The 13,319-nt window shown below is 34.1% G+C and overlaps 1 protein-coding gene across 7 annotated transcripts in view; it reads left to right on the top strand.

The window, feature by feature from the left end:
• Positions 1 to 13,319, top strand: part of HERC4 (HECT and RLD domain containing E3 ubiquitin protein ligase 4) — a 130,023-nt gene that overhangs the window by 110,217 nt on the left and 6,487 nt on the right. For 4 of the 7 annotated variants that reach the window (XM_032491503.1, XM_032491505.1, XM_032491504.1 and 1 more), the window contains 4 exons: positions 1,831 to 1,913; positions 5,575 to 5,758; positions 10,601 to 10,703; positions 11,594 to 12,433. In XM_032491503.1, the coding sequence (XP_032347394.1) occupies positions 1,831 to 1,913; positions 5,575 to 5,758; positions 10,601 to 10,703; positions 11,594 to 11,802 (579 nt within the window). In that variant the 3' untranslated portion in view covers positions 11,803 to 12,433. Of the gene's footprint in view, positions 1 to 1,830; positions 1,914 to 5,574; positions 5,759 to 10,600; positions 10,704 to 11,593; positions 12,434 to 13,319 lie in introns of those variants that run through there. The other 3 variants (XR_004323983.1, XM_032491506.1, XM_032491508.1) reach the window with 2 other exon arrangements.

Here is a 13,319-nt window from a genome sequence, read left to right as displayed (position 1 = left end):
CTTGTAAAAGATGCAGAATTTTATTAATTCAGTGAAAGAGGTGTAGAATAAATCATCCAATCACATGCAAAGCCATTGACAAATGACAATCTGGCAAAAGTAGACTAGCTGACAATTTAAAAAGACAAAAATCATCCAGGATTATAATAAGGCACTTCAGAAGGGAATTATTTGAGTATTATAAATTAGACTTTTGTGAAAATGGTGAAACCTTCTGTTTATCTTTTTTCTTTTGTCTTCTTTCTTTTTGTTTTAAAAACTTTGTGTGTTTGTTTCCCCCCAAACAGTCCTCTTTACCATCTTGTGGTCAAAGCGGACAACAGATACCACATTCTGCTATCATACAAATTGCCAAAAAATTATGTGCCCCCTTAAAAAAGTTTATTGATTCTTTGACCTTTTTAAGAATTAGCACATAGTGCAGTTAAAAGAAAATCTGATAGATTTAAGAGGAAATAAATTAACTTATTTTAATAATGTTTACATTTTTTTCAAGAAAAAATCCCCCTTAGGCTATTTATTATGAAATTTTAGTTTTCCCTTTTAGTTGCTTCTCTTACAACCATATCAGTTTTCTTTGAATCTTTACTGATCATCTCAATTGACTGAAACATTGGGTTCCAAGCAATTTTGTTTCTTATTTGTCTATCACCAAATTAGTGAATGCTTAGTATATTTAAGAACTATGATGATAATTCAGACATTCCTTCTAGTTGCCACTTTTTTCCCAGAAATTTCCAGTTGCTCTTTATTACTTGCTTTAGAATGAGCTTCAAAGACATTTGTAATCTTTTTTTCTAACTTTCATAGTGTCCCTCCATTCATACTAAGTTTTATCATGTCATACAGTGTTCTTTTATTTACCTTCCCTTCCCTATTTTTTAGGGACACACATTTTTGGAACCTGATTTTTTCCATCCATTTATTCAATATGTGTCCTCAGCTGGAAATTCTGCCCTTTCCCAGTCTTCCAGAGCTCTATTCACCCTTCTAGGTGCTTTTAAAATGACATTTTTTTCCTCAAGGTCTTTTGTACTTCCTCCACTTAGAAATAAGTTTTCTTTTTTCTGTGGTCCGATAGCATTTTATTAATGCCTCTATTATAGCATTTATTTTACTACAGTGAGTTGTTTACATATCACGTTTGTTCTCCAGAGCAGGGATTTATTCATTTTTTATCTTATCATCCCACTCCCACCATAGTGTTTTGTAGATAGCAGATGCTTTAAAAAAAAGAGAGAAGTTTAATAGAAGAGGATAAAATTCCAAAAAGAGGAAATAAGAAGAAAAAAGATACAAAGGTGGGAATGGTAACATGTATAGGAAAATTAGCATACTAGTAAGGGAAATAAAAAATTTCAAAAATAGCTGACCCTTCATAAACCAAATTAATAGCAAACCAAAAGCAGATACGTGGAATACAGGAATAGTACCTGTCACGTTGAAGGAATGCTTAGCTAGTCTAAACTGCATGAGTTTCGACACTTGAATTCTAGTATTTTCCAAGGAAAACATCCTTTCTAATATTTTACTCCTCTAGGGATCCTTCAGAGGTTTACACACAATGAATATTCAGTTTCCTGTTCTTAACAAACCAAACACTTGGTAATTTGTAATTAGTTAGTCAAGGTAGGATTTCAAACTACTCATGAACATTACTAGTTGTGGCTTTATGCAGGATTCACAAATAAGCTTATGGTAGCAGGATTTTACCTCAAATTTATTACTTCTTTTATTTAACGAGAGAAAGGTAGATTATAACAGCTTATTAAAATAATCTAATAAATTTTGAGTCTGACATTGACTTTTTTTAAAAATTTAAATTAATAGATCACAGTTGAAAACTTTGGTGCAACAGAAGTGAAAGAGCTGGTTCTAAATGGTGCAGACACAGCTGTTAACAAACAAAATCGGTAAGTGAATTATAGCAGCATCAGTGGTAGTAATAAGATTCAGTAGGCATTTTCTTCTGTATTTAGAAATATGTCACAACCTTAAGTTTTTACTCAGGTAAAACTTAACTTTTTGAATGATAAGTTCATAATCAATCTGCCTTTTGCTCCTTTTAAGACGTTAATAAAGGGATAGAAAGATCATTAACAACAAGAACCAAAGGAAAGGGAGAGGAGACAACAGCAGGCACATTTTTAGAAGCTAGAAAACAGTGGTAACCGATTTTAGCCAGCCAGAAAAAACTGCAGCATTAGATGGATGGAGAGCCAAGAAGGCAGCCTGTTCATATTGCAGAACAAAGAAAGGCTCAGGCATTGAGAATGAAAAATAGGTTAGGAAGTATGTGGATTTTAAGGGGAAGCTGGAAATAGAAAGATTGGCTGTTATAAGGAGCAGTTAGAAATCCGTTTCTTTTAGCACACTAGTAACCTGGCAACTTCACCTCTCCAGCCTGGGCAGATTGGAAATTTACCTTCTGGAGAGATTGAACTAAAGGGACTGTGGATTTGAGGATAGTTAGGCATAGCCAGGGGGAAGGAGCTGAACTGAAAACAGGGAGATTGTCTGCAGCTCCCTCCTCCTTGACACTGTATGTTGGATAGTTCTGGAGGAAACTGCATAATTTTTCAATGTGAGTGAATAGCCAGAGGTCAGTAGACATTTAAGAAAAGACTAATGGAGTTGAAAAGAATGCCAAGGAATTAGGAACAATGCAGAGTGAAGAACAAAACTTCAGTAGAAATTGAAATCAGGATCCTCAAAACGATAAGAGTAGCATCCATAAGGACACTATTAAAAACTGAAAAAAGTTTATTGAAGGAAATGGTATGAATGAAATTTGTCAAAGAAATGGTACCGAAAAAACTTCCCAGAACTGAATGCCATGCCTTTTAAGATTGAAAGCATGTAATCCCTAGTACTTTCATTTAAAGAAAAAAAAAATGCCTTTCTTAAAAGGGAGGGTGAATATAGCTTAGTGGTAGTGCACAACTTAGCACGCAGGAGGCCCCTGGGCTCAATCCCCAGTGCCTCCATTTAAAAAGAAGAAAAAAAAAATATTGAAAGCATGGAAAGTGGAAAGGCACATACCAAGGCAAAATACATGAAAGAAAAAAGGACCTTAAAATCTTCCAGAAAAAAAGGCAGACCATATACAAAGAATTAAAAATCAAAATAACATCACACTTCTCAAGAATAACTCTGAAGCTAAAAGATCAAAATTCTGGGAGAAAATGATTTTTAATGTAGAATTCTGTATTTAAACTCTCAAGTATGTGGTGTATAAAAACATTTTTATACATGCAGAGTCTCAAGAAGTTACTGGAGTATGTGTTCCACTATTACAAGGAATTAAAGCAAGAATGAGGAAGACGGGTTTCCCGTGCAAATAGGATTTAATATAGAAGAGAGGCAAAGAGGAACAGCAGTGCACACAAGATTTAGAAAGAGCAACCAATCAGAGTTAGATCAGGAGGATGAAGGGCTCCAAGAGGAATGTTTCCAGAAGGAAAATGCAATCTAATACATTTGAATGAATCTAGAGGAGGTTGACATTTCCATTGAAGTTAGGGATGAGGTAGCAGACTAAGGGAAACAAAAATTCATTTTAAGAAAAGAAAAGTAATCATAGAATACTCTCTAGCTTAATTGTGAATAATAGTTTTAATCAAAAATGTTAATAATGACTATTGAACCAAAATTTTTTATAATGAGAGCATTGAGGGAGCAAAATGAGAATGAGACAATTAAAGGTAAATCCTCACCTTTCACAGTAGATACTCAGTTCATCAGATAATATTAAAAATTGAAAATCAAGGAATAACAGTAAAACTGTGTTGTTGAAGTTGAAGGTAAATATCAGAAGGGATAGCAGGGTTAACAGATAGTTTTCTTGAAATAGCAGGAATTTCTGGTGGAAAGGTATAAGACAGAATTGCTTTGTTTTCTTCTATCGTGTTATAATTCTTTAGACAAAGTTAGCTTAATTTAGGCTGTTGCCAGGGACTTGGTCCAAATGATTATAATCCTGATTGTACTACTTAGAAGCTGTATAACTTTTAGGTAAATTAGTAGATGTCTTCATGCCTCAGTCTCCTTTTCTGTAAAATGGGATGACAGATTGTACCTACTTCATGGGGTTATTTTGAGGATTAAATGAGGCAGCAATTTTAAGATGCTTAGAATAGTACCCAGCACATGTATGTGCTCAGTAAATGTTGGCTGTTAGGATTTTTACTATTTGACATTTTAAACTGTATGTGTTCCTTACTTTGATAAAAATAAAGCTGTTCAAAAAATAATGTGGAAAAAAAAGTTGGGTCTTTCTAGTTATCCTTTAAAAAAAAATCTCGGTTTTTAAAAACTTAGACTATAATTTTAAAAGATTGTTTTCCTGCTTTTAAAGTTTCTCTTGTTGGACTAATTAAGTTCCTAAAAAATATTATTTAACATAGATTATTTAGTTTAGAAGTAAAGAATTTTGATCCCCAAAATGTTAGAACATAAAACAATTTAGCCTTTTGTTTTTAAGAGACTTAACTAGTACAGGTATATTTGACTTTCTAATTAAATGAATTATAAAATTACGAGTTACAAAATTGTTTCTTCTCGTCAGAACCTTATGGTAATAAGTATATGCTGTTGATTTTTTCTTAGGTCCAACCAATTTTACTTTACAATGGCCTCCTCTAACCTTTTTTTTTCCTCTTTGTAAATTCACCTTGAAATTATTTCATAACTTGCTAAAAAGATTATCTGTAGATGACAACTTACCAGTGTTCTCATTTGTAGAATCACCCTTTTTAATTTGGAACAGTATAAAATATTGAAATCCTCTAGTTACCCATTCTCATTTATTGGTTTGACCAAATATCCACATAAAATGTTTGTGGCTAACAGAACAAATTGAATAAAATTGTAGTTCAGATTGCTAAGTGAAGATGTTCCTTTTTTCTTTTCAGTTCCCTTTTTGTATCATAACAGAGAGAAAAACATCAAAAAGTGTTCGTGTGTATGTGCGTATTTATATGTATGTGCGCATACACTTGAAAAGGAACTATGCTTCTAATGTTCAGTGATTATCCTAAAAGAATACTTAATGCCATTCGTGGGTATTTAGTTTTTTAAACGAGTTTTGTTTTCAAATTCCTTGATACACAGAGGAAAACAGACTGTAGTCTATCAAATACTGAATCCAAAATCTCTTATTTTTTAATCATCTAGAATTTTTTTTTTTTAACAGATCACTCTTCTTAGGGATGCATGTGGAGTGGTATATATAAGTTGTCAATAATTTGTGAATTTCTATAAGCATTTTGATAGCCATTTGTATCATTGTTCTTCCCACTAGGAAATAAAATCTTTCACTTAGAAATAGCCTAGGAATGGCTGTGAATGAGAGATTGTCTACATGCCTCAAAGATATACTGGACTTTTGTATAGAAAGAATAATAGACTTCTCCATAAAGACTTCACCCCTTTGAACCCTAGTCATACTTTCTCAGTTTTGTAGATAAATAGCAAAAAGTACAGCAGCACTCAAAGTTTTATTAAGACTACAATATGTATTCTCCATAAAAAATGATTTTTATCTTCTGTGCATGTGTGCTTTTTTGTTTCTAGGCAGGAGTTTGTTGATGCTTATGTGGATTACATATTCAATAAATCTGTGGCTTCCTTATTTGATGCTTTTCATGCGGGCTTTCATAAGGTCTGTGGAGGGAAGGTCCTTCAGCTCTTCCAGCCTAATGAACTACAAGCAATGGTTATCGGAAATACAAATTATGATTGGAAGGAACTGGAAAAGGTAGGAAAAAAACAAATATATGATATTTAAATGGCAAGGCAAGAGGAAAACAGCTTGTTGCCATCTCCTTTATTGTTTTCCATTTTACACTGTTTATTACTATCATTTTTATAGGAAAATACTGTACCCTTTTTACTCCACATTGAATGAATTTTAATTATGTATGGATTAGATAACCTTTTATACCTGTAGTATTGGTGGTATTTATGCAAAAAAATGTCATCTATGACAGAGGCTAGAGAGAGGCCCCAGCTAAAACTGAATGGGTTTTCATTCTGCCTCGATCCTAGGAAAAACATAATGAAAAGCGCTCACAATACTTAAGATCTTTGTTTTCTTTTTTTCTGATTAGCTCCAGTGTTAAATTTTTTAGCAGAGAATAAATAATATTCATGACCTTCATTACTCGTGCCTTAACAGAAATAAAGGAAACTTTAGGGAGAAGGTTGGGACTATTTTAATCAACTTTTTTTTTTCTTCTTTTCTATACAAGTAATTCTCAGATTTCTTCAAGTAAATATAAATATTTAATAAAAAGTGGTTGGTTAGATCAGCTTTGAGAAAAATGTATGCAGGGCTGGCCTGTAAATTTTTCCATCTTTGTAATCTAGCAACCTCTGATACAATTTTTGCATTAATAGTTCTGTAGTACATACCTATTAAATTGGCTAACCTAAGAAGATACAATACTAGGTGTAACAAGGATACAGAGCATTGGGAACTCTCATACATTGCTGCTGGGAATACAAATGATATAGCCACTTTGCAAACAGTTTGACTTTTTTTTTTAATAAAGTTAAACATACACTTACTACGTGACCTAGCAGTTTCACTCCTCAATATTATGTTTACACACAAATCTATCAACCTGGGGGAGGGGGGGGTTAGTTTTTAACGGATGCATGGTTTCCATTTTGCAAGATGAAAAGAATTCTGGAGATGGATAGTGATGATGGTTGCATAACAGTGTGAATGCATTTAATGCAACAAACTGTACACCTAAAAAGAATTTTAAGATAATGATAGGCTTCAGGTTAGGTGTATTTTACCAGAAGTTTTAAAAATTTATGTTTTTAAAAAATCTGCAAACAAGTCAAAAACTGGAAGCAACCCAGGTGTCCTTCACTGTGTGAATGGATAAACCAACTATGGTATATCCATACAGTAGGCTACTACTGCGTGATAAAACGAAATGCACTATTGATACGTGCAACACCTAAGATGACAGTCTTTATGCTGAGTGAAGAAGCCAGTCTCAAAGGATTCCATATAATTCCATTTATGTGACATTCTTGAAAAGACAGAACTACAGTGAACAGGGGCTAGAGATGGAGGGAGTGTGTGCCTGCAAAGGGATAGCACAAGAGAGTTCTTTGGAGTGGTAGAACTATTCAGTATCCTGATTGTGTTGGTGCTTACAGGAATCTGTGACATGTGTTTAAAACTCATAGAACTGTACACACATCAGAAAAAGTCAATTTTACTGTAATAATTCAGGAAATAAAGTTTTTAAATTTAAAAAATATTAGTGGGGGATGGTAATAGGTCAGTGGTAGAGCATGTGCTTAGCCTGCATGAAGTCCTGGGTTCAATCCCCAGTACATCCATTTTTTTTAAATGTGCATGTGTGTATGTATGTGTATGTGTGTGTGTATATATATATATGTGTGTGTGTGTGTGTGTGTGTATAAGGACTCTGGTTAAACATAGTGAAATAAACATGCTTATCTCGACTGCCTCCCAAAATCTCAGTGACAATAAAGGAATTAAAATAGGAGTAGACGCCTCCAAAAAAATACAGTAAGCAAGAGAAAAAATAGTTTTGGAAGATGAAAAATAGGTAGATGAGTTGATGAGTGACTTAGAGCAAAGAAAAATGAATTCCAAGCCTCCAGAGGGAAAGGATTGTCAAGAGGCAACCCATTTCACACTGTAGAATCTCTGAAAGGCTCAGGAATTGGCACATAATGTTACTGTAATGGCAGAAGGATACAGGGTTGGGCATAGAATTACTTCAAAGCTAATTTAAAGAATTTTTAGACCTCTCATATCCACTGTCCTACCCAGCAAAACACAAGTCTGGACAGAGGCTTTAGAATCTGGGAAAAGAGGTAGAACTGAGGCTGGCTTTCAGAAAGCTGGTAGCCAGGCTTAAATCCTCCAGGAAGGAGATTGAAGATTTCTTTGGGGGATCAGTTGATCTGCTGAAGAGAAGAAAGCTGTACTGACTTTAAGGATACCCCAGTGGAAATGGACTCTACCTCCAGTCCCTCTAAAATGAAAATGATGTAATGGCCTCTCATCACACTTTAGATCCTACACAGCTTGTCCTTCTTACCTCATCTTCTTTCATTCTTCCTCTCACTCTGCTTCAGCCTTATTGTCTTCTTTGCTGAGCCCAGAACCCTCCAGTCTTGTGGCCTTTCTATTTCCTGTTCCCTTTCTATACCTGTTGTGGCTGGAATTCTCTTCACCTTGGTAATTCCAAATGTTTCTTGCTCTCATTTCATGTCTTTATATCTTCTCAGAGACCTTCACTGGATAACTTAACTAAAATTGCATGTGTGTACACATGCACCCCCATTTCCCTTCTCTGCTTTTTAAATTTTCCTTTGAATTTAGCTAAATAATATTTTACTTAGTTGTCTTTATTATCTGCCACCCCTTCTTCCCCCCACTACCATGTAAGCACCATAAACGCAGGATTTTTGTTTTTGTTCACTCTTATCCCAGAGCATAGAAGGTCACTCAGGCAGTACTTAAAACCTTGCCTGAAGATATAAGTGATAGAAGTGTTCATTCAGTAAGACAGGACAGTTTAAGCATATTTTAATGTATTTAATATAGTTTGGTTTCTTCCACTATATGTCTAATTCATTATAATTTCAGTGATTAGGATTTGTGACTTTAAATGCTCTTCTTCATCAGGACTATCTACACATTTCCCCAAAACCATTTAGGAAAAAAAAAAGAAAAATCTATAGCCACCCTTCTTTCATTTCCCCCCAACATGCTTAGTGACTTTAATTCAAACAAGTTAATGCATTAACTGATTACTGTAATTCAAACTATTTTTTCCAAACCTATTTGTAAATTAATAGCAAATATGTTGTGGTTTTCAAGAGTTCAGTCATTGAGATAATTGTGGCTACAAATAGAGCCCAAAGTTCAAGAAGCTCACAAGCAAATATTCATTGGGCCCCTACTGGATGCCTAATACTATGCAAGAGATTAGGAAGACAGCAGTAAGATTGAGACATGGTCTTTGTCCTCCAGTAAGGAAGCTAGATATTAAATAATTGAACTGTGATGAATATAAGAGGGTTTAGTGAATGGTTTATAAGGAGAAACCTAACCTAGGCTACACAGACTGGGAAAGCTTCTCACTAGGTAGTAATCTCCACCAGGAAAGTAAGGACTTTGTTCACTGCAGTTTCCCAAGGGCCCCAAACTTTGACTAAAGCTCATTATATATTTATTGAATGGATCAATGAATAAATTAGGTCACATTTAATCTGAGCCCTAAAGGATAAATAGAAATAAGCCTGATGAACGAAGAAAGGAGGAGGATGTGTCTAAGTGGTCTACGCTAAGGAAATAGTGTGTCCAAAGGCTCTGATGTTAGGTTTTTGCTAAGAACTAAAAGTTAAGGCCAACTATGGCTGTATTTTAAAGAATACAGTGTAGACTTAAGTCCTCTTTCCTTCCTACCTCCCTTTTCTCTTAGTGCTAATATTTTTTAAAGGGGAAGTGTATTGCTTCTGTTGTTACAAATTACCCCAAAGCATAGTGACTTAAAGATAACAGTGAGGGAAAGGGTATATCTCAAGCGGTAGAGCACATGCTTAGCATGCATAAGTTCCTGGGTTCAATTCCGAGTACCTCCTCTAAGAATATAAATAAATAAACATTACCTCACCCCCGCCCCAAGAAAAAAGGATAACTGAATATTCATTGTCTCACAGTTTCTGTGGGTCAGGAATTCAGGAGTGGTTTAGCTTGGGTGGTTTTAGCTCAGCAGTCTCTCATGAGGTTGCAGTCAAAATATTGACTGGTGCTTTTACTCATCTGAAGACTTGATTAAGGATAGAATTTCTTTGCCAAGATGGCTCACTTATGTGGCTGTTGGCTAGAGGCCTCAGAGTCTCACCTTGAGGACCTCTCCATAGAGCTGTTTGAGTGTCCTTATGAAATGGTAGCTGGCTGACCCCAGAGTGAGTGATCAAGAGGAGGCTAAAGCCACAGAAGTTTTTATGATCTAATCTCAAAATGATGTATTCTCATATCTGCAATAGGTTAAAGGTCAGGCCTATTCAACGTGGGAAGGGTCTACATAAGTGCATGAATAGCAGGAGGCAGAGATCCTTGGGGGCCATTTGGAAACTACCACAGTGTTGCTCTTAGAACGTTTTTCTTTTTTTCAAGGGAAGATAGAGTAACAACTAGTTTGACTTCTATTCATCAATTTAGGATAAAAGAAAATTTTATAATTATCACAGATAATTAATTCCATGTTGAACTTTAATAATCTGTTAACATTTTAGTAATTCTGGTTTAACCTTTAATGTTTACTTTTGAAGATGGCATTACAATCCTAATCATGTTCTTTGAAGTGGAGGGAAGAGATTTCTGCTGATTCATACATATTTTCTCCCCCTTTCCTTTCCCAGAAACTAGTAGTCTAAATTGCAAAATGCCTTGGAGGTAGAAGGTAATTGACAGAATCACATGACTTTCAAACTACTGGAAAATGTTAGCTTAATGTGCTAAGGAAGCCAATTTGTAAGATTCAAGACAAAACTAGTATCTTTTAATATTAATAAAAGATTATGCTGTTTTTAGAATACAGAATACAAAGGAGAGTACTGGGCAGAACATCCTACAATAAAAATGTTTTGGGAAGTATTTCATGAATTACCATTGGAAAAGAAAAAACAATTTTTGTGTAAGTATTTATAATTCTTTGTTTCATGAGAATGGAATCTAATTATTAAAGATTACTTGATTCACTTTGGTGAATAAGGTTTTTTTCTTACATTATTATTCCAAGATCCCGTTTTTAATTTTCAATTAGAATAATTTTTTTAAATCTGCATTTTATGTTACATGTGTTTTCTTATTTTGAAAGCTAAATTCAGTTTGCTTCCAAAATAGAATTGGTTCTTTCAAATGAAAACAAATTATAACACTGATTACAATAATTGTTGTAATTCCTTTTAGAATTCCTAAAAAGATCTCCAGTATAGCTCTTTTCTGTGTTCAGTCTTCATTTTCCTTTTCTCTCTTCTTCTGCATGAAATTTGTGTGGGAAACATAACTTTTCTATTCTAGGACTTCTGTTATTTATAATCTAATCTCTGTATGTCTATTTTGCATATCATAAGGATGACAAGTCATTCTTAAGCGATTTGAGTTTTGGCTGCCCATTACAAATTTTATTTTTAAATGACAGAAACAAGAGAAATAGAAATCATCATTAAAACCATGTTTCGTATTTGACTCATAAACTAGTTCTATATGGCTATTCTTTTCCAAAAGAAGGGCTCCCAGAATGTTTTTGTCGGGGACAGTAGTCTTTCATTCCTCAAACATGTATTAAGCATCTCCTGGGTACTAATATTAAGATTACACTTTTAAAGAAAAACATTGTTTGGATGTGTAATTAGTATGTGTCTAAAAATCATGCTTGCACAGATTCTGGGGATAGGCTTCCACGTTAGAGCAAATGTTAACGGAAGGCTGTTTGCTGTGCTGACTGTGCTGCGCTTGGTGCTCTACACCAAGTTACTGTTGTTTTGATGAAAGTAGTTGGCTAAACAACTTTTTTCTTGGCAGTATTTTTGACAGGTAGTGATCGCATTCCTATTCTTGGTATGAAGAGTCTAATACTAGTCATCCAGTCAACAGGAGGTGGTGAGGAGTATCTCCCAGTTTCTCATACCTGTTTTAATCTTCTGGATCTTCCAAAATACACAGACAAAGAAACTCTACGCTCTAAACTGATCCAAGCTATTGATCACAATGAAGGCTTCAGTTTAATATAACTTTATAGTTATAATTATTCCGTTTATTGCAGAAGCATTAAACTAATTATTTGTGTTTTTTCTTGTGGTGATGAATTCAGCAAGGTGACAGAGGTACTATTATAATGCTTAACTTGCAAAATGTTCGATGCAGTGAGTATTCATGAAAGCCAAAAAATATTAAAGGAAATAAACTGTGTTAATATTAAACTTATTGTACAGAACCATGGATTTTTTTTTGCCATCTTCCAATAAACATAGAAGTATTGTGAATACATTGAAGTTTTACTAACATGAATTTTAAGAGTTTGCATATTTCACAAATGATCTGGTGTGTGAGTGCATGGAAATGTTGCTTAATTTTTCTTCACTCACTGGGTGAAAAACCTTTGACTTTGGCCTGCAGTAGTCATTCAATTATTTTTTCATTTTGTAAATAATGTTAAGTTTTGTAATAAAATAGTTATGTTCTGATACCATACAGTTTCTATGGTTGTAATTGAACTGAATTGAACTGAACTGAACTGACTTTCAGGGCTTAAAAATTTAATGATTTTATTCTTACTCTAGATCTATAAAAGCAAAAAATTAGCATGGTGAAAACACGATCTTTGCTTTTTTGCTAGAATAAATGTCCTTGTGCAAATCTAAATTACAAATAGGAGTTATCTAAATAACTTGTAGTTCTTTCCTTTTGTGAATCTTGAGATGCTGTTGATAAATGGACAGTTATCGGAAAGCTTAATATTTAGTAATGGAAGAACTTTGTCGTACAGCTGCCAGGAATACAATCATTGGCTACTATGAGAACCAGTCACTGGGTTATAGCTTTTAAAACTACTGATGCTGCAGGTTGGTATTTAATCAGAATTTTCAGTGCTTTAGAACTTTCCTTGAATTTTAAGAAACAAATCTTAACAGTTTTATGGTGCTGATGCTTAGTTATCTCCGGTCATTAAATTGTAACAGTGAGTTGATGCAACACATGTGACTTTCTGCTATAATGCAAATATTTATTTTTTAAATTTATTTTAAAAATGCCGTGAAAATTGTTTAAATAATAAAGATTTATTGGTTTAATATTTAAACTTTCATTGGTTCTCATATAAGATTCAAAATTCAAAATAACGTCTCAGGGAAGGTGTCTTAAATTTTGGATTGATTGTTCCCATTCCCATACAAATTCATCCACTTCTAGAGGTCTATAATTCTAGAATCTAAAACATCTCTGGAAAAAAATTTGCATATGTAATTTTGCAGCAAGACCTGACCTGAATTGAGGCTACTTACGGTATTAAGTGGGGCTAAATGGGACTATTCATACATTTTACTGTGGTAATGTTGATATTTGATTACTGTGTTTGATCTAGGTGCTGCTTCAGGCTTCTATGGGGTGCCTCATGATGTGTGCTTAAAAAAGTCCTTAACATTCATAATTCCAAAATGCAAATGAGGCCAAGGGTTTTGGAGAAGGGATTGTGAACCTGTACTTTTCAGTAGTTTAATTTAAAAACTTCTGGCGAACCATAGCTGTTTTT

Source organism: Camelus ferus, chromosome 11 (genome assembly GCF_009834535.1).
Source record: "Camelus ferus isolate YT-003-E chromosome 11, BCGSAC_Cfer_1.0, whole genome shotgun sequence".
Lineage (NCBI taxonomy): Eukaryota > Metazoa > Chordata > Mammalia > Artiodactyla > Camelidae > Camelus > Camelus ferus.
Note: the sequence above shows the minus strand (reverse complement) of the source record. Positions and strands in the feature narration are given on the sequence as shown.